The sequence below is a fragment of the Porites lutea genome, chromosome 11, assembly GCF_958299795.1.
Source record: "Porites lutea chromosome 11, jaPorLute2.1, whole genome shotgun sequence".
NCBI lineage: Eukaryota > Metazoa > Cnidaria > Anthozoa > Scleractinia > Poritidae > Porites > Porites lutea.
In genome coordinates this window covers 14238893-14266481 of record NC_133211.1, presented here as the reverse complement: position 1 = coordinate 14266481, position 27589 = coordinate 14238893, and the positions used below count along the sequence as shown (strand labels likewise).

The window sequence follows — 27589 nt, the reverse complement described above, 5'->3', positions numbered from 1 at the left end:
GGTTGGATCGAACGCTTCGATGAGCAATATAAAACTGGGTGTGTTTGTGTACACTTGGGCCATGAGATCGAGGCACACAGACACATGGCTTTTCAAGCCAGGCCACGTGGGTCGGCTGTTGAGGCTTCCGATTGGATTACTTCAATTGAACTGTCAATCAATGCTCCAAATTTTACGTTCCAACACTCCGAGATCTTTTGTCCGCTCGTGTTGTGTTTAGTCGTGAGTGCACATGGAGTGATACGGTCTACGCGGTCTGAAATTTTAAGGGACAAAATCACCGATTATTTGTTCTTGCCGTGATGAGTTTGGACACGCTGCTAGAAGCTGCTAAGTATTTAGAATCCTCGTCTAGGCTAACTTCTAAAGATGATTCGGCGATCGCACGTGGTATGATCTAGTAGCCATGTGCAAATATTCTCTTGGAGCTGTTAGCTGTTTTGAAGTTGTGTCGAAATCACGAAATTTGTTTCGCCAAAAATTAGCCTCGATTTTTTTCGTATTTCAGTTCATCACTCTTCCTCGGTCCACACGGAAAGAAGACGAGCGATTTCAGAATGCGAGGCCTTTGAGAGGCGACGCAGACCTGGCGGGTAAGTTATGTTGTCGTTCGTGGAATTGAGAGACTAAGCGCGGTTGTTTTCTTTTGCCGGCAAAGACTAACTTGTTCACGACATCTGTTTTGTTGGACAGGGCAGGGACGAGAGAAACACACAACAAACTAGAAAAGAACAGGTCAGCATGACTAATAATCTTTTAGTATCGATTTTCAGTTAAGCAAGTCTCCAGAAAGATATGCGCACGCTAAGGATGTCCTTGTTGAACATGGCCGTTCTGTTAGCTTGTCCGCGCCTTCAACACAAATTTTGAGTGCCTTGAAACTTTAACTTTCAGTCTTTTATTCTTCCGTTTTCGAAGAAAATTCAAAATTTAGTTTTTAGGGGTGCGAGGGTTTGTTAGACATCGTGATCTCGCTCGAGCTAAGAAATTATGTACAGAAAGTACGGATATAGGATCGGGAGCTACGGTGGCTCGAGCGGTTGAACGGACGGTGAATTCATAATTGCTTATTTGTATTTGCACTTTCAGACGCGCACACTTAAAAGAATGCTTCGATATTCTGAAGAGAGAAGTTCCTTCCTTGGAGGACAAAAAAACTTCTAACTTGAACATCTTGAGAAGTGCTCTGAAACACATTCAGGTGAGCATGATTCTATGTGTACGTAGAAGTTGACAGTGAAAATATGGGATTTGTGGAAAGTGTCGGGCCGGTCTTTATTTTGGTTAATTTGAATTTGAAAAGCCATTGTTTTGAATGTGAACAAGTTCGGGCATACCAACCCTAAGTTGAAGCTGGATTTCGCGTGGGATAAATATTCTGCCTTTGCTTCGATTTTTAAACACACTTAAATTTACCACTCGGAAAAGATAGTTTCTAGCTAGCTAAGGACCAAAAAATCCCGCGAACATTGGTGTATTTGTCTTTGATCACCAAAAACTGCTTTCTCTGCATGTTTATGTGCAGGTAAAATATTCAGCTCAAGGTCAACTTTACACCCACTCAATTGAACCTTAAATGCCGAAGGCGTCCTTGGACCATGCTATTTTCCAATAGTTTGCCACATTTTCTTATAGGGTAAATATCTGTCTTTTGTTGTGGTCAGCTTTTGATTCCGGTCCTACGAGTGTCACGAGCTTGCTTTTTTCTGTTTTGATTTTCACGGTCGAGTAGGTTTTGCGTGCCTTGTGACGCTCTCGTATTCGATGACTAAAAAATTATGTACATTTTATTTTTGGTTAAAAATGCTGATTCCCCAAACCGCATCTGATGCGCCAAGAGCCATTTCATAGCATTTTACATTGAAGCCAATTAGATTCGCGATTTTGAAGTGGATTTAACTTTTGGTGAGAGAAAGGCAGTTCCTTAAATTACCTCCTGTTATTAAATTCCTTCACATTTGCTGTTTGTACAAGCCTGGGAAAAGCTTATTAATGTAATAACAAAAACTAGTACATTTGACTGTCCCAGGCTTGTACAAGGAGAGAATTTTTCTTAGATAACAAATATTGTTTTTATTATCATTCCTGGTGATAATGGCTGATTTTGTTTACATAAGCATCACATGCATCACACTCTGGACTTTTTTGTCTAACTTTTGAAAGACACATTAATGGTTCAGTTTAATTCCCTGGATAAGGTTACTTTGTTATCTGGCATGTCATCAGCCACATCACATCTAAACATGCCTTGAAGAAACATGGAAGAAGAATTATCAACAAATCAATGACCAGTATTTTGATGTTGTCATGGTGTAATTGGCAAGTAAAATTGATTGTCATTGCAGTTAATAAATCTTATAAATAGTGTATGTATTTATATATAAAGAGTCAGAAACCAAGGTGGTGCAATCTGACCAAAAACAAGATCCTAGGCTGTGTGCAATTTTGTGACTACATGAAGGCTGTAATATGATACTAGTAAGTTCCATTTGGAAAGAGAAGTGCTAGAGTAAAGCTTATGCAGAAATAAAATTACATTTCATATAAGCTTAGTTTGAATAAGTTTTTATAATAAGTTGCAGTTTATTTTGAATATAAGATTTTGATTATCTAAATTTGACAAAACAGAGTCAAATAATTATTAGTGTCGCAAATACAACTGTGCATGTAATGCAACATGAGAAGTAGGTTATCAACGAAATCTGAACTTTAAACCAAGATGACTCATTTATTATGCTTCACATATTCACTGATTATCTGACCTACAATGGGGGACAAAAGAACTTGGGACTGTGTGAAAAATCCCTTCCAAGTAATGAATGATTTTCCAGTAATCGGACACTCATGTTTTGCGCACAGGATTTTGGGATCGCCAGGGGGCAAACATTGCGAGTCGCTACAAAGAATTGTATGGCGTGGAGTTGTTTCTCCGTTAAAAGCAGTGTCTTTGGACATAGAATGCCGTACTTTGCCGTGATTTTATGAGAAACGGAGGTGACTAATGTTAGTGCGTTGAAATTTCAAGTTTCTGTGTGATTAATGCGATAAATTCTATCGATAAACACTCCTTGCGTGAGGTTGAGTGTGAAATTTATGTCTACTGAATTTACACAGTGATCCACATGAAGAAGAGGTCTTGAAATATTTAGTGCAAATTTAGGTATACATGAAGGGGGATTGGCTCATTTAAGCATTTTAGTTTTAATTACGTGTGGTGATATTTACAACGAGTGTAACTACACTCGGCCGCGATCAGCTCTGTGCGGGTTATGACGCTCAACAATCGTAGGACATGTCCATAAAAATAAAAATCCTCCTTTACTTTGGTATAAACAATGTAACATCTACGAAATATTTCATGGAAAGTACATGGTATTTAACCATTAGTAGATGACGCAGAAATCGTATGAACGAGTCAGATTTCCGATACAACAGTAGTGAGTGTGTAAATAAATACCAAGTTGATGTGCGAAATTCAGAGATTCTATATCTTCCCTCAAAATGATCAGAAAAGGCATTAGAACTTATTGGTCCTTTGGATCATGACAAAACATTTCGCTTGTGTTTTTTTGGCTAGAAGGAATCAATATACCAATGTGGGGAAGATGTTTTTGCTTTTAAAGTTAACACTGTACATAGCAAATTCGACAATACATAAGCTTACCTTCGATCGTTGTCACAAACTGGCACAGCGTTGTGATCGCCGCCAAGCCGAACGTAATTACACTCGTTGTAAATATCAGAACATGTACTTACAACTGGAAAGGCTTAATAAATGAGTCCACATTCCCCGCTCATTTATACCTGGTAAGTTAGTACTATATATTTCGAGACTATTCAGTAAATTTCACAGTCGACCTTTCGCAAGAAGGAGTGTTTATCGATAGATTTCATCGCATTGATCCCACAAATACTTACAATCAACTCACCAACATTAGTCACCTCGGCTTCTCATAAAATCACGGCAAAATGCGGCATTCTCTGTCCAAAGACACTGATTTTAAACGGAGAAACAGCTCCACGCCATACATTTCTTTGTAGCGACTTGCAATTTTGCCCCCTGACGATCCCATAATCCTGTGCGCATAACTAAGTCTCCGATTACTGGAAAATCATTCATTGATCTGCTAAATGTGCTAAATGGGTTCATCCCATTGTCCCCCCCTCCCCTCCCCTCACTCTCACTCTCACTCTCACTATTCCATTATTTAACCTTGGCAAGCATAACTTAAGGGTTAAGAAACCCAGCTGGCTGGGGGCAAACCAGTTGGCTTTTATAAGTGTGGTCAAGGATTTGAACTTGGAACTAGTGTGAACAAATCCAGCTAATGGTCAGGGCGAGACTTGAACTCAGTGCCCCTGAATTGCAAGTCCTGTGCTTTAAGGTTAAGAAGAGAGTACACATTGATCTAAGAATAGCAAGTGTTAGTTGCTTACCTAAGTAAATATTCTGTTCAGGACTATATGATTTAATACATATGCTTCTTTCAAAACAATGACTTAAAAAATAGGGGAAGTCAAAGAAAATATCTCCCAAAGAAAATCATTTTTTTTCATTTTTAAAAGTGTCTATCAGTTTACATACCCCCAGTGCCACTGTGATTTTAATAAGCTCAGTCTGAAGGCATATGGCTTTGGTGTCTCTCACTAGTATCTGGTATTGACTTGCAATATTGTTGTTGAAGTTAGATAAGAAATAGCCAAAACAAGGCTGAATTTGGTATCAAGAATGAGGTACGAGAAATAGAACATAGGTTTTTATGTGGGAATTTTTCAGGAGATGTATTCTGTGTGGGATTTTTGGACAAAGGAAACAGGACTGGCTTTAAAGACTTCTGTCTTTTCCACTGAAACAACCCTGGACAGTGTGTTTCACTTACTTGCCTACAAGAATTTCCACAAGCTGTTTTATGAATGGGAAACAAACAACTTCTCAAGGAGTGGAAATTGAGACACAGACAGTTACATGGGTGCCACCAGAAAAAAAACTGGATCTGTTACAATTAAGGTCATGAAAGAAGGGAGAAGAATTTAACCTGCAAGAGAGCAGACATGACCTCCGATCTATAGCTGCAAGTGAGGGACTACATGGAAAAACCTTAAATGTAACAACAGAGAGATAAAACTGTTAGACTAATCAGCTTGAACATATATGTGAAACCTTATTTCAGAGTGAAGGTACATCCTTAGTCGGCTGATTTAACAGCATACCACATCAACCTGATTGGTCCCAATTGGTAAGGGTTCATTCCAGGGTTTATGTCACCAATAGGGGAGAGCCTGGGTGAGAACTTTGGTAGGGAGTGCGCTTCTTTTTTTTGTACGCTGTTGTCAGGAAGACACGAGTGACAGACACCCCTAAATGAACACATAACATGTAATGGAACGTTAAGTGCCTCATAGGCTCCTGGACCAGCAATAGCTATGTTAATGATGCCATCCCTTCTAAGTAAATGGCGTTTTCTATGAAATCTTGTGCAGTGTTTGGCTACCTAGATTGAGGATGTCTACATAGTCAGTTGGATTGAAGACATGGATCACCTAGCCTGCAGATTTAGAAAAAACCCATCAGCTTGTTGCTATGCTCACGTTCTCCTAACAATGCAAGACAAGTCAACACTAATCTCCTAGAGGAAGAACATCAAGGAAGTTCCAGTCAATTTCCATTTACCAGTAACTGGTCATGGAAAACAGATAAACTATCACTATCGTCACTTCTATCCCTGGCCAGAGATTGTAGCACGATTTTGAACTCCAGCTTTACTTCCCTGTATTATCACTTTGCCGCAGCCGACTATTGCCAGGCCTTGGGAGAAAAGAGCTGTCTTTAAGGTTTTAACACCTGTTATGGCTGAGCTCACTTGATACAGGGCTAGTTGTTATGGGTGAATCTACATTCACTATGGCAGCTTTAAAACTTAATGACAAGAACTTTACCAAATTAAAAAACATTCCAAATTTTGTGGCACAGCTGAATTGTTATGGTTGATGACTCTAAGACCTGAGATCAAATAACATTAGCCACTTTAACTTACCGGCCAACTCCTATTGCATGAGATTTTTATTCTGAGGGTGTTAGGTTTTTTTCCCATCATATAAGACTTTCGAAGATGTCCAAACCTTTTTGAAAAGGTTTGATGTTCTTGAAAAAATGATTTTCTTGTACAGACTTCCATAATCAGAGATATCAGGAAAATACGATAATTTATTGAAATGGCCTATTTTAGCAGCCAGGCCAATCCACTTTTGTGAAAAAGATGGTGACAGAAAATGAAAGGTGGACGCAGCCTTAAGGAGCTACAGTCTATCAAAGGTTAAGATGCTGTCTGTTTTCTTTTTCAGGCATTGAAAAAACGGGAACGTGATTTTGAAGCTGAGCGAGACCTTCTGAAGATCAGCAACAACACTATCAAACAGAAGCTTCTGGTGCTTAGAAAGGAAATAACCATTCAGTTGGAAATCGCACAGAAATCTGCTCAAAATGGTGTTATTCCCAAGACATGCCAGGTAGTAAGTGAAGCGAGTTCCACCAAGACTTCTGTAAATTTGAAAAGTTCTGAAATTCAATGCTCCCCTATTTCTGTGGCAACGCAGACATCTTTCACTTCCGGTGAAGAGTCTGATGTAGATTGTTCAAGTGTCAATGCCATCAAGGTGGAAGGTGGCCAGGTTAATGTTTTGTGCAATGGTGCAGTGAATGTTGGGCATGAAAGCAAAGATAAGGTCGCCATTGATGATGAGGATGAAGATGTGGATGTTGAGGGTGAAATCACAGATGATAACACTGAAGATGTAGATGCATTAATCAAGGATGAGAGGGTGAAGAATGCCAAGATGGTGAATCCTGCAGAGCCTGTACTCTCATCTGGCAGCAGGCCGAAGAGGAAGGCCGGAGCTGGCGATGATGGAAATAAATTAGAAGCTAAGAAATCCAATATCCAGTGCTGTGCACGTGTCAGCTGTTAGGCGGGGCATGTAGGTTTGTGGCCAGTGGTGTTTTGTATATGAGGGATAACAAATGTCAGGTTGCTAGCTACATTATAGACCTACAAAGTAGATCTACAATGAAATTATTACAATGTGGGTTGTAATAAAATATGCTTTAGACCATCAACTAACCACTTTGAAAACTCTTAAATTTGGAAACTGATGTGGAAAACAATAATTATTGTTGCTGCTGCAAAGGGTAACTTCAGTTAACCAAAATTTTTAAAAATGTTAAACTAAAGAAAACTGTAAAACTGTACTAAACAGTAGAAACAAACTCAGCAAAGCTCCCAAATGTTCCTTATTCACATAAAAGAGACTTGACTATAAATAAATGTTGGTGACTTAGCCCTTGCATAATCAGATGGATCTTGTTGTTGAACCAATGTGATTCTCTGCGCAGATTTTTCTTAGTTTAACATGTTTAACATGTACTTTCAATGGGTGCTTTCCAGCAATATCAAATTATTTTTGTTATTAAATTGCTAGAAAGAGTAAAATCAGTTTCAAGGTGGTTAGTTGTGACAATTATATTTTACTGGCTTCAAGTCAGTTGTGTTCTTAACTGGTTATGTTTTTTTCCCAGGTGTATAAGACTACTGGGTAATAATATTTAGTTATGAGTTTGGTTTAAGTTCATTCCTACACAATTCTTTTTTCACCTGGTCAGCTATATCGATACCATTAGACAATTAATTAAGGATAATTAAGGTGTTGTTCATCTCAACATAGAACTGATTGATATAAAATACCTAGAATACTTAGGCTTGTGGCTGGTTCCTTGGAGATACACATGGTAAACTGAATAATATAAAATTTTTAACTTATTCAGCACAAGACCTGCATTGAATAGGAATCCACAAAATTTAACTTGTTTTGTGTAAACTTCTGATAAATATTGATTTTTAGGCCCATTTATGTGGGTTAACTATTAAAACGTTAAGCAGGTGTTAAGCAAATGTTGGAATCAATTATCACGTTAATACTATTCCACTGACACCAACATTGTCCCAATGCAAGCCAACACTTCAAAGCACTCTAAAACTTGTCATTTAGATTAAATTCTGTACCTTATACATGCGTCTGTTCTACAAAATGTTGAAGGAACTGTTCGATCATCAGAAAAAAAGATACAAGGTTCATAAAGCAAAAAAAAATATTGTTGTTGTCGGATCCTAAATGGGCTTTTGGAGTTGTTGTAGAAATGTTTATCACACCTCTCGTTGAAAACGAGTTAACAAATATTTCAGTTTCAATGCTCCAAGAGTGGCCAGAGCCCTCTGGGACTGGATAGAAGATACAAAAAAAAAATCATCAAATTCCTTGGCACTGTCAGCAATGGCATGAAAAGGTAGTTACGTTTCCAATAATTTTGTGACTTCAACTCGATCAGTTAAACTATTAATTTTTATATTTTAATAGCATAACGCAAGGTATTCTTAACAGAAAGTCAGAAAAGTAGATTTTTTTCAAATCCTACAGTATGTCACTTCCTTTAAAATTTCCGTTTAGGAGTTGTGTGTTTGAAATGTATATTCATTTTCATTATTTGTGGATTGTTTTGGTTCTAAGTAAGAATACCTTAAAGCCACGCTTTTAAGGAAATACAATAGACTTGGTATTTTAAGTGTGAGTTAAAGTTTTAAGAAATTTTCTTCTCAAACTCTTTCACAGAGAAAATAAGAATTGCGTTTAAGGCAAACATCATCTGTAAGTTGACATTAGATAAAAACTGGAAGCCCAAAATCATTCTTATGGATAAAACTGGCGTAATCCAACTTTTTTTGTATAGATATAATAAGTAGTAAACGACAAGTGGGGGAAAAACTTGGTTTCATGTTACAAATTGACGTTTGCCTTTTAACGCAAACTAGATTCCAAATCTCTCTAAGTGTTCTTGAAAAGAACACAACGGAAATCGTTACTATGACATTAACTCGGTTATCAGATCCTTTAGGCCTTTCCAAGAAATACCATAATACTCTTTAATATGCAGGCCTAGCCTCGTTTGGGTGCAAATGACATGTGTTGATGTATTGTTTTCACTTGAAAACAGCTTTTTCCGTAATTTAAGGTACCTTCAATGGTCGGTTTAATTTGCAACAAATATAAGTGGACTTCTAAACTAGGGCCCTATGTTTAGCACAGGGGGCTCTAGGCAAGATTCTCCTGTAAACAAGCCGCTAAACCCGCAGATTAAAGAGTGTTATGGTATTTTCGAAAAAAGCCCGTTGTTCCTTTAAAATATTTTGCAAACTTTATCCTTGAATTTCTTCAAGAATTATTGATTATTTGAGAAGCTCTTTGAAACATTTGAAAGAGTGATTCATATTATATCCAGATATCACTTTCTCAGCTTTACCCTCACCGTCAATATCTGGATATCTTCTTGTTAATTCATTACTTCCTCCTTGCAGGGAATAAAACTAGTCATCAGAAACTTTTTTGGAATCTAGGGGTAGACTCAAACGTGGCCAAATTCGGTCTGACCGAATATAAGTGGCTAAAAATAGAAAAAAAAATATAGTTTTGTGAGGGATTACAAGACATTTCAATCCAATAACATGTGAGCGTCTGAGAAACAAAGGCCCCTGCCTTTCACAATGCCTTTCAAAGGAAGTCTGACTGGTTTATTTGGAATATGTTCTCGGGTGATGAGCTAATGTGTGACTTGCCATCTTGGATCGACTTGGATATGGTCAGTCAGTCTGTTTATGGGGTCAACCCGGGCGATAAACTTAATGATATCGAAGGCCTTGCTTGGAAAAATAAACTTGTGTATTCGAATTTAATCGTACCCACCAACTTTTCAATATTTCAGTTGGTTTGAGTTGAAACCGCGTACCCCCCTCCCAAAAAGACAAAGAACAAAGTAGGCGAGTTCACCAAAGTTTCGTCTTCATGATCGGATGTCAAGAGTTTCAAGAGACAATGAGTACATTTTGCTCATTATTCGACTTCATAATTGAAATGACCAGGTTATTACTCAGACACCTCACATGCAGTACGTGATGGCCAAAGGCCTTTGATTTCACAGACAAGAAATATATCGCTGGTTATGGTGTATTTATGCAGAAGTATACGTTGTTGTGTACGGTTCCTAAAAGGAAGCAAAGAGTCCAGTAGTTGCTACTGTGTAGCTATAGCGGGTCTGTAAACAAATTGAGTGTTGTTAATAAACAGGCCATGATGGTCTGTCCATTTTTGGACAGTGTAAAAATGTAAGCTTTTGTCTGGTGTGTTGTTATTTACTGCCCTCTCAAACTTCCCAACTCCCCTAGCCCAGGCCCCAGGTAGATAGCACTATCCATTTCATAAATCTCTATCCAGTGGATAGTGCAATTGGTTACCACAATACTTATTCGCCGGATATAGTGCATGAATTATCTAGCGCTCGAACAACCGGGTCCAGACCTGATATATATAAGGCGTGGACAACAATCCGCTATTTTCGAGACCTTAATTAATAATAATAATAATGTTTATTTCTTATATTGCGCAGTCTAGCATACGATAAAGATATGATCGAATGCGCATTACAACACTAAAATCTTAGAGTAATAAATGGCTAATTCAAATAATAATAACAATAATAATAATAATTTACAATTTTCGGAAAACAATAAAAGTAAAATATGAGTTAATAAAAGAACTAATAAAAAGCTAATTTAAAAAGATGTGTCTTTAGTAAAACTTTAAAAATGTTCAATGATTGACATTGTCTAATTTCTAGAGGGAGTCGATTCCATACTTTAGGCGCAGCATTTTCAAACGCCCTATCCCCGAGTGTCTTTTTTGTTCTATAGGTATTGTCCATTAGGAGTATGCCCCGGTATGATCTCAACTGATACCGCGAGCTCTCTTTGATTTTTATCAAGTCTAAAAGATATTGTGGTGCGACGCCGTAAATACATTTGTTAACTAGCATTGCTATCTTGAATTCTACTCTGTGGGTAACCGGAAGCCAGTGCAGGTTGATCAGGGATGGTGTGATAGGATTATACCTAGATATAGTACATACCAGCCGAGCTGCCGCGTTCGGCAGGCGTTGCAGCTTACCAAGATGAACAGCGGGCGTACCATATAATAGACCGTTACAATAGTCTAATCGTGACATTATAATAGCCTGTACAATGGACTTCCTAGTGTCATATGATAAATACTTTCTAATACGCCGGATGTTATGTAGATGGTAATAAATATCCTGACATATGCTGTTAATATGTGTGGTCATATTCATGTTTGCATCAAACCAAGCACCCAGATTTCTAACAGAGTAAACAGCAGAAACCTCTACCTCACCTACTTGCAAGTCACTTATCGTAACCTTATTTAACTGTGCGCGTGTACCTATAATAAGAAACTCGGTCTTAGCATCGTTCAGCCGAAGTTTGTATTGGACCATCCAGGTTCTTATGTCCCTGATGCAAGCTTGTAAAGCTTGTAATTCCCGGCGTTGAAGAACTAACGAATATGAAGTAACTGCTGTCAGCTCTTAGGCAATAATAATATAATATAATTCATTTATATAGCGCTAATTTCAGTAAAAGACGCGTCAAACAGGTTTTGTCCACTCAACTGCATTAGTCAAGCTGACTATGCTGAGTATAAAATTCCTTCCGTTCAGAATTTTCTTGGACCCCACTGAACAATTAGGGCTGTGAAAGGCAGGAAATTGTGAATCAAGCTACGTTGAATCCTGAGAACGGATTTCACCTGCAACAGCTACAGGGGCACCCAACGAGGATGTAGTTCAAAACCACTTAACATAGCATTGTTAAACGTATTTTAGTATTCAAACGGTAGATATAGGCATATTTTTATCTCCTAAAAACTTTTCATCTGTTCGGATTTCCTAGCTGAAAGTCTAGTGATCCGAAAATTATAGGGATAAAAACTTACCTTCTCGAAAATTTCAGCCAGGAAAAGGCTTTCGAAAATTCTAGGTGGCCTTTTTTAGGGTCAAAATCCGTTAAAAATGGGTAATTATACCATTTTGTAGATGTTCGAAAATCCTAGAAGAGGCAGGCAAGCAAGAAATTTTACAACAAATGCTCCGAAAATTCTAGATCTCAAATCGTCTTCCGAACAGATATTTTCCCGAAAATTGCCGTTGGGTGCCCCTGCAGCTAGAGGTAAACTCTAGTTTACTTCGCTCACTACTTACTTACTTTACTTCACTTTACACCCAGGATCACCCGGCAACGACCGAATGTTTCCGACGTCAAAAGAATCTCATAGTGGTTTTCTCTATGCTTTGGCAGCCTGTTCCATTAATTTAGAGCTGTCCTAAAAACAATTTATCTGTTCTAATGTCATAGGGGAACTTTGGTCATCTCGAAAGTTTTAGGTGGCTTTTTTGTCTCATCCGAAACTGTTATCCTCATGGGTACAGTCCAAAGTTCGAGGGCGTGGAGTAGCGGTACTTTCATGAGAAAATTCTAGGGACGTTTTTTCTTTAAACCGAAATTTTCGGGAGTCTTTTTTTAACTGATGATTTTAATATCTTGGTAATAATATAAGAAAAAAACTAACTTTTGAAAATCTTAGTCAAGTTAGTTGAAAAACTCTGACTATCTTGGACGACGAGTCGAAAACTTCATGTCCTGCTTTAAGTTCTCGTTCCTCAATGTTCAGCGCGACTTCACACACATACTCGACTTGTCTTTGAACAGATGCTTCCTCTGATTCCCTACGTGCCTCAGCCACTGTGGTTTTTCAATCTTCGAGAATCTTTTAACTTTAGAATAGATGCGAATTTTTCTGCAGCCATTGCCTTTTTTTCGAAGGATTTTCTTGGACGATATCGCGGATAACTTGAACGAAGACGAGAGTAGAGAAAACGCATCAGAGCGCAAGAGGGTGATGGTTTCTAAAATCTCCCATTTTATGTTATTCAGCCGTTCTTGTATTCGATCGTTGCTTTGTTCAACCGGTTCCTGACATCCTGAAGATAGGATTCTAAGGCATAGCTCGAAAAACGTTTTGTCTGATGAAAACTCTTTAAAAGGAAATTTCCGCAAAACTAAATTATAAGTAAAGATTTACATTGTTTTTTAGATGCCGAAGTGTGGGGAAAAATTTAAAAAAAAAAAGAAAAGAAAAGAAAAGCCGGGTAGTTTCTAATAATGGACGTGGAGTAGTTTATTTTCTAGCTGGGTTTCACTTTCTTAAGTCCCGAAACAGTAACAATGTACGTTTATTCTTGGCGAAAGTCCTTCACCACAAACATTCGGTTTCTGAAAGAGATGTGAGGAAAAGATATCAGCTGACTTGCACCCTTTTTTCCCTTCAGCATAAACACAATTTATGTACTGTAAGAGGGGATGCCCTATTCTAACAAGATGACTAACGTAGATTATGAACTGGTGAGAACTCACAGCAAATCTTGTCACAAGATCGCCTTAAATAGCGATCGATGGAAGCCGCAATTATTGAAATGGTAGAAATACAGTGACGATGTGGTTACTAGTATGATATATTAGCACGAAGAGAAATTAAATACCTCTTCTTCATTAGAACTAAAATAAAGCATCTACGCCAACTCTGAAAAGATGTAATTTCCTTAGAGCAATTTCCTGTTTGCTTTTCTGTCATAAGTGCCGAATCAGTTGCGAATGATACGGTTTGTCATCGTTACATTAAGAAGTGGTCGCGGCCGGGTGGAATTCCTCGGAATGAAGCACTACACAATGCAAAAAATACATCTTTCACTTTGTTTCAGTACTAACCCTAATCTCTAAAAGTCTCTTCAAGGTTTCGAAATTGGCTGAAAAATCCCCAGCTAATTTCTTATGCGATTTTAAGGAAAAAAGGAATCGTTCAGTATTTGTTCTAACGCTCAAGAGTTATTAAACAAGCTGTTGTAGGTCTTGAGAGGAGCAGAAAAGTTTAAAATATCCCACACTTTGGGGTACCTCTGTGCACTTGATTGATCTAGCTATGAGATTTCGCTTGCACGCTGGAGCTCTGGTAAAAGCTGACTTGCAAAAAAACTAATTAAAAAGGGAATCAGGGCTAACGCTTCCTTTTTCGCTCTCCAAATCCACTAATGCCAGTGCAACTAGATTTTACGGGCCTTGGTGTTCTTTTACGTAACCAGCAGCTTTCACCCGCAAAGATTGTGATAACCATTGCTTTTTCATGCAATGGGGTAATTTTCTGTCCTTGCCCGAGTTAAATATCTCCTTAGACTTCACTATTTTCTCAAATTGCTCACATACAACGTGTTCCCTGATATGTCCTATCAGATTACATCCTTATAAGTATTCTCGAACTGCACTTGCTCGTTTTACGTTCCCTTGTTGTTGCGCGTATTCCAGCAGCGCTTTCTTTCTGTTCTTATTACGTCATGACACACACGATGAAATTAGTCGCGCGCCGTGGCGCGCATTGTTGCAGAGGTAGAAACATGATAAAAAATTGATGCACACACGAATTACAGGAATCGAAGTAGACACAATGAAATTTGCTGCTCACTATGCCGCATACTAAAAATAGGATGATACTTATTTTGCAACATTGAAGAATATAGACACAAAAAAATAGGTTCTATGCAATTTAAAAGAAGGGATACACGATGAAATTCGTTCAGCTCAGCGCATAGGAAGGTACACACAGGAAAAAAATTCTTGCGCGTAATGTTGCGGAAGTAAAACACATGTGCTCAATGTTCTCTAAGGTAAAACAACGATGAAATTTGTTCTGCACAATGCTGCATAAGGTAGACGCATGATGACATTTATAGCCACTGTTGCAGAAAGTACATGCGCGATTAAATTTGTCCATATCAACGCTATACATGCGATAAACAATTATGTTGCGCGCGGTGCTACAGTAGGTACTGCACCAGTCCCTGGTTGTTTAAACGTTGGATGGCGTTACATACCGAATAAATCATTGTCCAGTGTGTAAATTTTGGTGAACTGCAACTAATTGCCTTATCCACGGAATATGAAGTCTAGTGACAGCGTCATCAACCTCTCGAATTTTGCGTATTATGTGGCAGAAGGCAGACAGACGATGAAATTTGTTGCGGGCGATGTTGTAAAGGGAAGATACAGGGTAAGGTTTGTTGCGCGCGGTGATGCAGAAAGTCAAGAGGAAAGATGAAATTTTTTCACGTAATATTGTTTAAGGTAGACACTGTATGAAATTGAGCCCAATTTTGGAGAAGGAAGAAACGCGTTGTAAGTTGTTGCTCTCAATTATACTGCAGAAGGTAGACACATGATAACATTCATTGCGCGCCAGTATGTTGCGCAAGGTAGCAGAACACTCCTTGATGTTGCAGAATATGATAAGAAAGGCCTTATCCCGCATAACAGTATCATTCATAAGTGTAATACAGCTTAGCTTATTACAGACATAACGAACTACCTGCAATACGTACAGAACTACCAAAAAGTCCAGCAGCAAGGCTAAAATATATGAAGGGTCGAGCCTATAGCCCCCTTTTGATATATTAAAATTTTAACATGACTCCGAGGCTTTAGGGTGAAAATTGCAAATTTTTCTAGACTCCATTGTCTCGCAATTCCCAAAAGAGACTTGAGCGCAAAGAACACCAAACCAAATATAGAAGAATGACCAGAAAGCCTCGGAGTCATGTTGTAACTTTAATATATCGAACGTGGGCTATTGGCTATGCTAAAGCTACGACCCCGACCCCGTCACTAATAGACATGAGAGGTGCCGCGTCTTTAACGATTCAACATCTGACCGTGTGATGTCCTTAAACAAGTCATTCTTTCGTAAAGAGGATTGGAGTGGTGGTGGTGGTGGCGGGTGGCGGGGCTGCTTATTCGAGTAATTACGGTATTCGCCTTGACATCAACTCTAGCTATCCCGTGTTTTATCATGGTTATTCGTTAAGGCTGCTTTGTATTTTCGCGATGGAAAACCTTTGCAATGTATAATAAATAAATAAATACCCCAACCTGCGATCAGGTTGTCCTTCTTTCTTTGTTGCCCTCTCCGCCAACTTCGCACCTTTCAACACTCCTCCAAAATAACGCCTGATCGCAGGTTAAATTCACCCCAAATTGTATGCAAATGGTCCACAAGGGTTTGAATCATTTCCTAGGTCACCCAGAATTTAACTCATACTCAGGGCTCGTAGCTTTAGAGACGTACGACTTATTCTAGTTAGGCAACTAAGTATGCAATACATAAAATTGATGAAAAAAAATTAAACAGTAAAAAAAGTTATTAACGATTCATGGAATGTCGAACTACAAAATACCGGTATGTTCATGCACCTTTTGTACAGTTATTTCAATTAATGTTATCCGATTTTGGATTATAAGGCCTCAAGACAGTAATGTAATCTGGGTAGCTGTACACCTTCTCGGTCTTAAATCGTTCATAACGTTATGGTTCGCCATATGCCTTAGAACCGATTAAAAAGCCACAAAATTTTATCTCTGTGATATTATGACAGAGGAGTTTTACTAAGATTATTGCAGAACATACTTGGGGCTAGATTAGATAGGCGTGCTTTTCCATCGACCATTGTTGTTCTAAAACGAGCAGTATTATGTACACTGATAAAATAAATAAATTAACAGAGAGTTTTGTTTTATGATGTTCCTCGTCACATTGGCAGTAATGTATTTCAATACTATAATAGCCAAGCACCCCTTGTGGGGCGCTGTAGTCCCCCTGGGGTACGCCCGTATTCGGACTAAACGAGTAGGTACTTCAGACCAGGGTGTGGTTCTCAGGGTCTTCTTGAACAGGGTATTTTTGTGCACCGGAAGCCTTAAAAAGAGGTTTGAATGGTCTACATGTGTGGTACAAAAAACATTTTTTTCAAAGAAATCTTGCTCCATGATGTTAGTTTAAAAAATTACGCAATAGAGTGTTTTCACTCACGTGGCCAGCATCTACGCTAATTTATTGGAACAAGAGAAAGTTTTTACATAAGAAAAGAGTTCAATTCCGACAGGGTTGTCTTGGTACACCAACACGGCCGCCGTTTCATTGTTTTGGAACACCGATAAAGCCGCCTTGACGTCATGTGAAAACGCTCCATTCTGAATGCGAAACGAATAAATCTGGGTCATGAAATAGCAGGGTAGCGAAATGAACGATTTTTATCGTAAACAGGGCCAGTAATTGAAACCTCTACCCAAGTTTTCCTTGACTGCTCTACCCAGTTACCTTTAAACGGTTTGATCAATGAACTGATGAACTCTTCTAATTACTTTATCAATATACAATTCATAAAATATATTTCAGCTTGTTTTGATGTTCGTTACACATTATTATCAAAGTAACGTAATTTCCCTGTGTTGTAATTTTGACTCCTAAAAATAGCTTTTGCAATACTGTTCGTGCTTGTATGGTCATGCAAATAAAGCTCGTTGTTGTTGTTGGCTCTCCGGGTATGATATTCTTAGTATGGGGTCTTTGACGCAAATATAACTGAAACAACAAACACCTTTAACTTGGACCCCAAAACCAGTTGGTCTTAGCTACGGAGGTAGAGCCTGGTAAAGAGAGGTAGTTTTCGTGTGGCAATGAGAAACTTCGCAATAAATCTACTGATCATAGGGTTGGGTTTCTTCAGTACGATGGTCGTCTTTCAGGGTTTAAGAACGTCTGGATCTGCTCGTATGTCCCCCTGAGCTTTGATATGGCTCTTTAGAGTTCACCCTGGAAAAGCCGACAGAAAAAGAAAAAGCACTGGAGAAGCTTCAGTATAGTTTGAATGTCAAAAATCAACTTTGCAAAGCCGCTTTGGCCACAGTGCTGGTACGGAAAATTTTCTAAATCTCTTTAATACACGATACACGACGGCCAGTATTATTGCGCTTTTCACAAACGCGCGAATTCTATGGTTCAAAAGCCGCCTTCACAATTGCGTTGTTGGCCGCCGTCAATCATAATTACGATCACAAGCAACGAACCTTGAAACACAGAAACGCACAAAACGGATCGAAATCCACCAATCACAGATCACAAACCATATGACCTTTTGAGTCCATTTCAGTAAAGTTCTGTTTCGTAAGAGGTCCGTTAAGATGATTGACGGCAGCGAAAAATGCAAACGTCAGTTGGCTTTTGAACTTCAGAGTTCATGTGTTTTTCGAAAAGCGCACTAAACGAAGAACAGCTGGGTTGTAACGATTCTCGCCTAGGGCTCCGCAATAAAATAGCCTTAAAATCTACCAAATAACCTTAGCACACCGCCAATATTAAATCTGTGGCAATTTGTGATACTTTAATACCAGTGCAGGACAGTGTCTGTTCGCAGTAGGGTTCTAAGTCCTTTGATTGGTAACAGATTTCCACTGGGTCTATCCGTAGTCAATGTCTATACTACCGATTCCGAGACAGGCCATTTCCAAACTTGAAAGCGAGTTCAGGTGCTCCTCGTTTCGCGTGAAATTATTTTCACTTGCAAGAGAACTAAACTCATTTTCACATGAACGGTTGTTTACGAGTCCTCGCTTTGATAAAGAGGCTTTCTCGGTTATGGGCTGCCCTAAAATGAATGATCCAATAGACGCCCGAGGCTTCTATTTAATTTCAGGAGCCCAACTGAGTTGTGACGTTCAATAGATAGGAGGCGTTGTTTAAAAGAGAGGCGTTTATTCCAATAAATGTAAGAAACTCCACAAAACTAATATGCTTTTGGCCAATTATAAAAAGCAAACTGCCCTTGTTGCTGGCAGTCTTCAAAGCAACCCAGACACTCTCTCAAACGGCTGAAATTAAATCGAGACTACTATAAATGGAGACCTCAAAAGAAGACCCTGAAATTGTGGCCGTAAAAACGACTAGAATATTTCAACGAAAGACCAAAGTGATGAAAAAAGTTTGTTTTTGATCTAAAACGGCGGAAGTACAATAAAATCGAGAAAGAAATCTATAATGTCACCGCAGGTGCAAAGAAGTATACGAACCAAAAAGAAACAGAGGAAGAAAAAGAAATTAAAGGAACAATTACTGTGCGCGCACTTAGTATTTTTAATCTTGACAGATACCATCACAAAAGACGTTTTACTTATTGGATAAATAATTTGTCACGTGTCAGGGGACTAAAACTGTTCCGCTGATGCAGTGACGTACAACGCAGTGGACTTAGTCCTGCATGGCGGGCGGGATGCGTCGTCGTGTTGAGTGTAAGTAAACTCCTTTAATTATTATCCTACTGGTGCTTAGCTTGCTAAAGGGATATTACATATTACGGTACATACTTCCTAACACTATAATTTATCTAGTGCCGGATCAGTTTAGAAAGCGTTGGTCGGTCATGAGGTAGTTAGATGTAAGGGTTACTCTGTTGAACGTTGTGGTTTTAAGACGGTCGTGTAGAGTGTTTCAAAGAAGTGTGTAAGCTGGAATTCAGTTTGAGGTGTTTATTTCAAGAGGGTAACAGAGAACAGTCAGGAATTACTCCATTAAGTTACATTCAGAAGCATATAACCCCGTTTCTGGTTACATTACGATCGAAAATCTTAAAATACAAACGCGCACAGTATGAAACCGAGCAAGCACATTACGAAAGGTAATGTTTCAAGTACTTGCATGGGGTAATGCAAGAATCAAGCCATCCCTTTTAAAACCTACTTTTTCAGTTTCGTAATTGTTTACCACACTAGATAGCAAACCTGTTCATTTTATCTCGATTAGCTTTTAAGATGTTTATGAACGCGCTACTTTTTCAACTGAACTTCTACTACGAACTTAAATGGAAATAGCTTTTTTCGTCCAACCTACAAGCGTACCTCAGCCGCAGACTGCGACGTCCCAAGGGTCGATAAACGAATGCTTACAACAGTATTTCATTTCATATACTGAACGGCATCGCGTTCGAGAAGTTCGAATAAATCAGCTTTAAACAGGGTGAAATGGTGGTGGTTGAGTCGTCTAGCAATTATTATTCAGTTCTACAGCATCTGCTCCCAACAATTGGAGATGATAATCCAAATTTTATTCAAAATCAACTGTACCATAAAGCCACAATAGAAGAAAAACAAAATATAGTAAGGAAATAAAGACAGAAAAGAAAACAAGGATGACTGTCATTTCGTCCATCCCACCAGGTGCAGAGTTAACACTCATTAGTTGGTCGTTTCCACACCCTGCGTCAAATTCTAATTTGTTATCCGGTTATGCCGTAAACCGAACAGGTGCAACTCCTCAAAATTGCACTTGCTTGCGTCAGAACTGCGTCAAAAATCAATTACAGCAGAAAAAGACGCCAACGAACTCTAATAATCCGCCTAGGCACAAAAGAAGAAAGAAGGAACCAATCAAGCTTTGACATCAATACGCTACGGCGTAGAATCTGCCAACATGATAAACCGAATACACGATGAAGAGCCTTGTTTGAGACGCTTACAGGTGACGTACCTCACAGACGTGGTCCTCGAAAATAAAGGGCAGAAAACGAACGATTGCCTCCTTTTTATTCCTTATTTCTTAAAATTGACGCATTAGTATTCCGCTTTTTTTAATTTTGCAACAAATTAATGTTTTACCAGGGCTAAATTTTTCTAACATTAAGACTGAGTAGCGTTTAATTGACGTTTCAAGGTACTGATGCTCTAATTTTCTGTGTCATCAAACAAATTGGCTCCATTTGAGAAACGTAGGGCAAAATTTAAGCGCAAGTGACAACCCTACGTTTAATCCGCGAAGAGAATGGAAACTTGTTTTTATTGTAGCAAATTTTCAAAAGATACCTTATCTTTGTTTCATAATTGGGGGCAAAAGGGACGGAAAACATTAAGAGGAGCCAGAAAAGTAATCTGAGAGAGAAAGAGAGAAAGAAGAGAGGACAAATTTTTCCTTTAACGGGTTTAAAAGAACGTCCTGCCATAAACATAGGCAGTTGACCATGAAATAAAACTAAACCAACATACAACGTACACGACAAATATTTAAGTGAAAATATAGTAATTATCTCAAGATGAAAGAAAAATAAACCGTCATCTGTTGAACAATTGTTTGCCGGAACGCTACGACGACCTGTCTTCCTATGTGTAAAAGAAGGCTAGCTTGCTAGAGTACGAATATATGTCCTTTATTTAGAATAGAGGTACGGCTCTAGCATATTTATCATAAAATAAAGACTCTTAAACTATATCTGAGGAACGATACGGCAGAGAAAGCTCTCTTTCTCCCTGACCAACGATTCTTTGCTAATGCAGGAAATTACTAGTGGATCATCAAGGCTCAGGACAAAGGTAATGAACCCAAAAGGACAATACGTTATCTTCATACGGGATATAGGGCATTGAGATTATTGACGTCTCGCAACAACTCGCAGACGCTCTTAATAGAAATACTTCAAATGACGTGAAATCTACTTTAAAAAGCCGTAGGTTGCTGTTTCGAACTGGTCCTTGGCCCTAAATCCATTGCTTTAAACGATGGTCGTCGCTGAAAAAGAGAAGAAAAGTAAGTCAGTTCTTCACATTCTAATAAGGCAAGAGCGAAAAAATGTCGGCAGTTAGTAAAGATGTCAGTAATAAAAGGAATATATAAAAGTATATGTAGGTTGCTTTGAACAAACAGTTTTCTACTAGGTGCCCCTCGTTACTTTCAGCATTACTGAGATTAAAAAGAAAACGCTGTTCCATTAGCGAAAAAGGTTTTACATATGCGTGAGAAACAGCTTGAACCTCTTTGACGCGAAGATGGGGTTTAATAGAGGGTTTGAATAACTGTCTAAATTTATTTCCCAAAGAAATGTCAACTGAGCGGGAAAACTAAACATAAATTTATCTGTTGAGCTCTAAATTGTTCGCAGTATATGTTTTAGCTGTAAATCTAGCTTCGACGCCGGCTTAAAGTTGTTGAAGGCTCGTTTGACAAAAAAAAGGGGATGTGAAGAGAGAGCGAAAAGAAAAACGGCTATCACAAGTGTTCAAAGCAAACGGCCCTTTCCCCTACTCACTGTTGCGGAACGCCTTCTCATGAATTAAGTTAACCTCTAGCTGCTCGAAAGAGACACTAAAAAACACTTCACAGACGTCTCACAATCATTCTCGCGGCGCAAATGGTTGCTAGATTGTTTAAAATACTTTCTCCTGATCCTTCGTTCTTTTAAGTGTTGCCGTTGGAAGGGTCCAAGTTCAGGACGTAACTGGACTATTTTAGATACGGTCGTTAAATTGTTGCGAGGGAACAAAATCGAAGACTACCGACCAATACCGCACGAGAAGAATACAGGTGATAGAGATTTTGCATAAACGGCCACAAAAGAGCTTGCGAAACGGAGCTTTTTCCTAAGAATTATTAACGGTACTAGTCACTACAACAAGACAGCAGTTAAAAAAATATGTGGTAACCAAATGTGTTCGCAATGAATAGTCTCCCAAAATGACATGTTACTCTTATTTTCAAACTGCTCGCAACTTTAGCCATCGGTTTCTCCTCTCAGTGAGGCAGGCGAAGCTGCAAACGTAACTGAACAACACTTAACCGTTTTCACTGCAGAAACCCACAAACAGAAAGACACTCAGAGGTTCCTTGTTGCCTGATAGGCAATCAGGAGAATTCACGGTAAGGGTTTTATAAAGTAACCTAAATGTCAAGGATTGGCTTGACAGCACACGTAACAACGTAAGCATTCACTAAAAGATTCATATACACATTTCAACTAAAAGCCTATAGTATCCGTTATCAAATCAATAATGACATTTTAAGTGCATCGGTGTGTTTAAGAGATAACTAAGCTAGAAAGTAAACATCACATTAAAGAGGCATTGTTACGTATCATTATTCTAAACTACGATATGAGTTGTCAGAAAAGATAGGAGACAAGTGACAGGGGACGTTATTAAATATTGCCTCAATTTTTCGTCCGGCATATAAACGGAAGACCATCGCCAGGCCTCTTTACGCAACCAGAACGACAGTCAAACCAAAAGGGACGGAGTCAAGTACCCGCAGAACAGAGGTAAGAATAATATGAAGTTTATCGACTCAATCTGGGACGAAGTGAATCGTCTGAAATGGAAAGAGATTTCACTGTTCTGAAGGATTAATATACATATATTTTCCCTATCTTTTTACAACTTATGTAATCAACTATTGAGTTGTCGCAGGCCAAGTTACTGAAAAGTATTCGGCGAGGACGAAGCCGCTGCTTTAACTAAGTGCCAAGCGCCAGACAGTTCTACATGGCATCTCTTAAGGACGGTACACACTAGGCGACAAGTTGCGGCAACATGTTGCAAAGAATCAAATCAGACAGAATTTGTGCGACTTGTTGCCGCGCCAAAATTATGTTGTAGAGACTAAGATTTTCACAAAATTTCTCCAGTACACACGAAGCGATTTGTCGCTGCGATGTGTCGTCCCAACACTTTGCTGCAACTAGTCGCCGGACCTGTACACTCGGAGTGATCTGTCGCCGCGACTTGTTGCTGCAACTTGTCGCCTAGTGTGAACCGACCTTTTAAAGAAGCTCATTTAGTCATCGCCGATTCCCATAAAAACTAAACTTTCAACGATTTACGATTGTTCAGAACTGCACTAAGAACATGATAAACGCCTCTCAATGTGTTGTTAGCAGTTCAAAGTCTGTTTCTACCAGACTGGACTTTCCAACGAACTAGTATTTCCTGTTTTTATTCTTATCAAAAACGACTCCCAACCGGTCATAATATTAAAGTCAGATATACCATAGGCATTATCTAAATAAGACGATGAATTTCTTAAATATACAAGGCTAAGGACGACAAAGAATAAACTGATCTTTACGTTTTTACTTTAAAGACGCTCTCCAAAATATAACTTCAATTCTCTTAATATTTGGATTGGGCGGAGGAAAGTGAGGGGTCTCACAGACAGCACCTGCTACTATACTGAGCCCACAAGCTACACAAGGGGCGAAACAGATCATTTGATCGTGCGCGTCGTGTAGTTAATCTACAGATGACACACATCGACCGGGTCGAGATACAGGTAATAAAACTGTGACGTTAGCTTAGAGGGCAAATACAATATCACTTTGGCTGTTTAGACAGCACCAGCGTATGAAAGCATGACTATCGGATTGACTCGAAGCCTAACGAATTGAACACTTAACAGCATATTCTCATGGTGTCGACTCAAACAAGAGTACCGACAGCTTCTAACAACAAACATTGATAGATATGGTAAACTGGAAAAACCGGTTTTCTTTTCTCTATGGAATGTGAACTTTGATATTGTGACAGGAAATACTCTGACCAAAAAACTAGGAAAACCGTATTCTTTTCCTGTGGAATGCAGACTTTGAGCTTGCTTTGACACTATTCCCACGCACGCACAGTGCTATTCAGGAAATTACTCCCAGCCTGGAGTTATCTTTTCCTGGTAATGCCCTTGCTTGTCAACCTTGTGAGTGAGATTAGAAGCAACTTCCATATTTCAAAGAAAACTCTTGCCGCCAAGAGAAAATGAAACACATGTTTGAAATACTTTCGAGCGACAAACGTGTATGATGTAGGATGGCTGGGCAGTTCTTAGGTGAGTCAAGAAATTTTCAAAACACTCTGACAAACTAGCAAGCTCAAAAGATCGCCACTGATCATAGTTTAAACAAAACGCCCTACGAATTCTCTCGTTTCGTACTCCAAAAAAAAATAACGGCTAGTTCCGCAATTATTTACGAGCCTTGTTACTAATTTGACTCTAATGGTGAAAGAAGGCGGCCAAGATAAATTAGCAAAGGAAGAATAGGCGCCAGCAACCGCCCCCGCTCAACAAAACGTTTAAATAACGACTTATAAATTAACTAATTTCCTAAAACTGCAAAACATAAACGCATACTATATCGTTGCATTTAGCATCGCATTCGTAAACAGTACAAAATGGAGTTGAATGGTATTTATAACAGTGTATTCACAACTGGAAGCGTATTAAAATATCATTTGAACAAAACAGCTGCTATCTGTGAAGCTCATTAATATGCTAAACGAATGTTATAACACGTACACTTCGCGCCGAAAGGTTGGCTTTGGCCGCTTCTATCCAACAGCGTCTTTAAGTTTCATGTCAGCTCATTCTTGTACAACCAGCGGTTGTCGTTCCTCACATTCTGTACGTTGCAGCAAGCACATTTTGTCGACGGAACAAGCTGAAAATACGTTCACAAAAGAGTTGAAGCAAACATAAATCGACGAACAATCGAATATCATTCTTACCGTTTCGTCTCGGATTTCAAACCAAGGAAACAAACCTTTGGCCGGGCTTAGAAAGCACAAATTTTAGCCCAAACCGGTCAATTTCTCTCAAACTTTTCATCACGTAACTTTTTCACGGCTGTTGTGGAAAGAATTGAGGTCAAAAAGCAAAAATTTCACACAACCATTTACTGTTTACGCGATCGGCAAACCATTTTGAAAGGGAATATTTCCCACAAAGGTGGGTGCGGCACGAAAAGTTAATATTGCGTCATCCTCGAGAAAAGCCAATGGGAGCTCAAAAAGACAATGCAGCTGTCAATTTTGAAAGTATCAACCAATTAAAGCCCGACAACTCCAAAATTTGGCGCGCATCCGAGTCACGTTGGACAGGTTTTGACACCGCTATGATCCCGACATACACGCATTTTTGCAGCGCTGGCTCCTTCGTCGAAGTGCGGAAATCTGTGTTGGAGCTTGACGTTGTCAGTGTATTGTGACTTCCCACTTTCAGTGCCAACGAGTTTGTTTTGAATCCCAGATAGGTGCTTACTTAGTGGATGGGACCTATTGTGCGAGGTACGTACGAATCGAGGAGGCGGTTAGTCAAGTCTTGCTGACGAAAGCACCTTCAGGCCAAACAACCGGGGCAACGAAATGACAAGCACTAGTACTACGGCGAGTTACTCTTCGCTTCGTAGAGCGCAGCTGACTTACGAATACTTGCACACAAACAGGTAGTTATGAGAAACCTTTTTTTTTGTTCGTTTACTCGCTGATAAACTTTTCATTGTTCTCTGGTATATAAAACCTTGTCATATAAGGGTATTTATATCGTTTGCAAGCACATGTTCTGATCATTTACGCGCGCTGAGAGGGTGGCTAATTAAAACTTTGATCGCACAAACAATGACAGAACTCTGACACAAATAGCAGTTTTATCGTGGACTTACTTTCAGTTTCTAAGTCACAGCGTGGACTTTCTAAATTTATTAGTGTTAAGGTCTAGCAATCGCAACACACTGTGACTTTCATTTAATCACACTTGAATACTCGTGGTGCGCACAACCGCGACTTCATTTACCCTCGGGGCTTGAGTGACTCGAGTGTAATATTATGTTAGAGCATTAAAAACGCGAATTATTGAGAAGTGTTTGTTTCTCTCTACCAGCACAACACACGAGTTTCTGTTTGGAGCCTTGGCGGAGTTAGTGGATAACGCAAGGTATTTGTGAGCTTCAATTACAAGAGCGTGAACAATACCTCCTTCTGTACACTTCGAAATGGGGCAACCTTCGTCCCGCTAGCGATGAAAAACACACAGCGTTTTACTCCAAACAATCAGGGAGTGAAGACAGTTCCAGGTCTCTTTGTGAAAGCGCTTAGTAGTAGCTTTGTTTTTCAATACTAGGTAGTGGATTGTAACATGATCTTAATGAGTGTGACTCCTAATAACATCACCTGCTTTCACACAATAGAGGATATTGGCTTCACAATTATGTGCATATTTCCGAAGTTATGTATTTTAGCTGTGTGTAGGGTATCTAATTTTCAGTAGATCGTGTCTGGTTCTTGAAATAGATTTATCTAAGTCATAGAACAAAAAAGCAGGGAATAATAAAAGCACAACCTCATTGACAGAAGCTCGTTGTATTAATTATTTTTATTAATTTCTATTGTCAGAGATGCATCATCAACAAAGATCGACATCTATACAGGTTTGTCAACAAGTTAAACAGGTTTTAACATTCCGTGAGGTCTTGTAAGACGATAGGTTAAAGGTGTTTATGACTATGAAGATGGACCGTCCTGCCAAGGTCATTGGATATCCGATGGTGACACAAATGAGTCTTTCTTTACAGAGGGTCTTAACGGGGTTAATCGTCAGCCGTCGAAAAGGGTGATTTTTATCGTCAACAGTCAAAAATGCAGATTAGTATTAACCGCAAAAGAGATTTCAAAGTATCTCAAATCTCACTATTTCAGCTGATCTTCACGGACTTCTAGCTCCAAAAGAATCTCTAATCTGGAAAACCCAGTTCCCATGTTCTCAAAAACACTCTCTAGACATTAGAAGACCCTAAAATTTGCTTATATCTGAAAGTATTTGGAAATTTTTGGAAGTGAAAGGCCAAGACAACCTCCAAAGCACAAAAGTTAATATTAATTTATACAGAAGTTAATACTTACTATAATCTTGGACTTAATTTCCACTTTATAACCGTCAGTCGTCAAAAGCTCTAAAATTAACCGTCAATGGACAAATTGGAAAAAAAATTAATCCTCAACCGTCAAAGCTACCACCCCACTGAGACCCTCTTTACAGTGGGAAATTGTAGAATGGTCTGAGTAGGCAAAAAATGAAATTATTCCCTGAGATCTTTAAATGCAAATAGCTTATTCATTTCTTAGTAACATTACAATTCATTAGTAATACACGTTTTAGGATGGAAGATATGTTAGGTAGAGCA

General features: G+C 38.9%; 2 protein-coding genes and 2 long non-coding RNA genes across 15 annotated transcripts in view; 3 read left to right on the top strand and 1 right to left on the bottom strand.

The window, feature by feature from the left end:
• Positions 1-196: 196 nt before the first annotated feature.
• Positions 197-7629, top strand: LOC140951792 (uncharacterized). Its single transcript, XM_073401141.1, has 5 exons — positions 197-390; positions 509-593; positions 694-735; positions 1090-1201; positions 6343-7629. The coding sequence occupies exons 1-5, from the start codon at positions 303-305 to the stop codon at positions 6964-6966; spliced, it is 951 nt and encodes a 316-aa protein (XP_073257242.1). The 5' UTR covers positions 197-302; the 3' UTR covers positions 6967-7629.
• Positions 7630-19908: 12279 nt separating this feature from the next.
• LOC140951465 (uncharacterized) lies at positions 19909-25346 on the bottom strand. Of its 2 annotated transcripts, none has more exons than XR_012167292.1 (3): positions 25140-25346; positions 24931-25072; positions 19909-21384 (listed from the first exon to the last, which is right to left on the bottom strand). It is a non-coding gene; the product is annotated as an uncharacterized lncRNA (long non-coding RNA). The 2 variants fall into 2 exon arrangements; XR_012167293.1 differs by having other exon boundaries at positions 25175-25343.
• On the top strand, positions 22171-23910 carry LOC140951466 (uncharacterized). Its single transcript, XR_012167294.1, has 3 exons — positions 22171-22509; positions 22829-22906; positions 23728-23910. It is a non-coding gene; the product is annotated as an uncharacterized lncRNA (long non-coding RNA).
• Positions 24304-27589, top strand: part of LOC140951460 (ATPase MORC2A-like) — a 26477-nt gene continuing 23191 nt past the window's right edge. For 3 of the 11 annotated variants that reach the window (XM_073400714.1, XM_073400712.1, XM_073400715.1), the window contains exons 1-3: positions 25495-25855; positions 26290-26343; positions 26802-26836. In XM_073400714.1, coding sequence (XP_073256815.1) covers positions 25776-25855; positions 26290-26343; positions 26802-26836 — 169 coding nt within the window. In that variant the 5' untranslated portion in view covers positions 25495-25775. Of the gene's footprint in view, positions 24463-25348; positions 25856-26289; positions 26344-26801; positions 26837-27589 lie in introns of those variants that run through there. The other 8 variants (XR_012167291.1, XM_073400721.1, XM_073400716.1 and 5 more) reach the window with 6 other exon arrangements.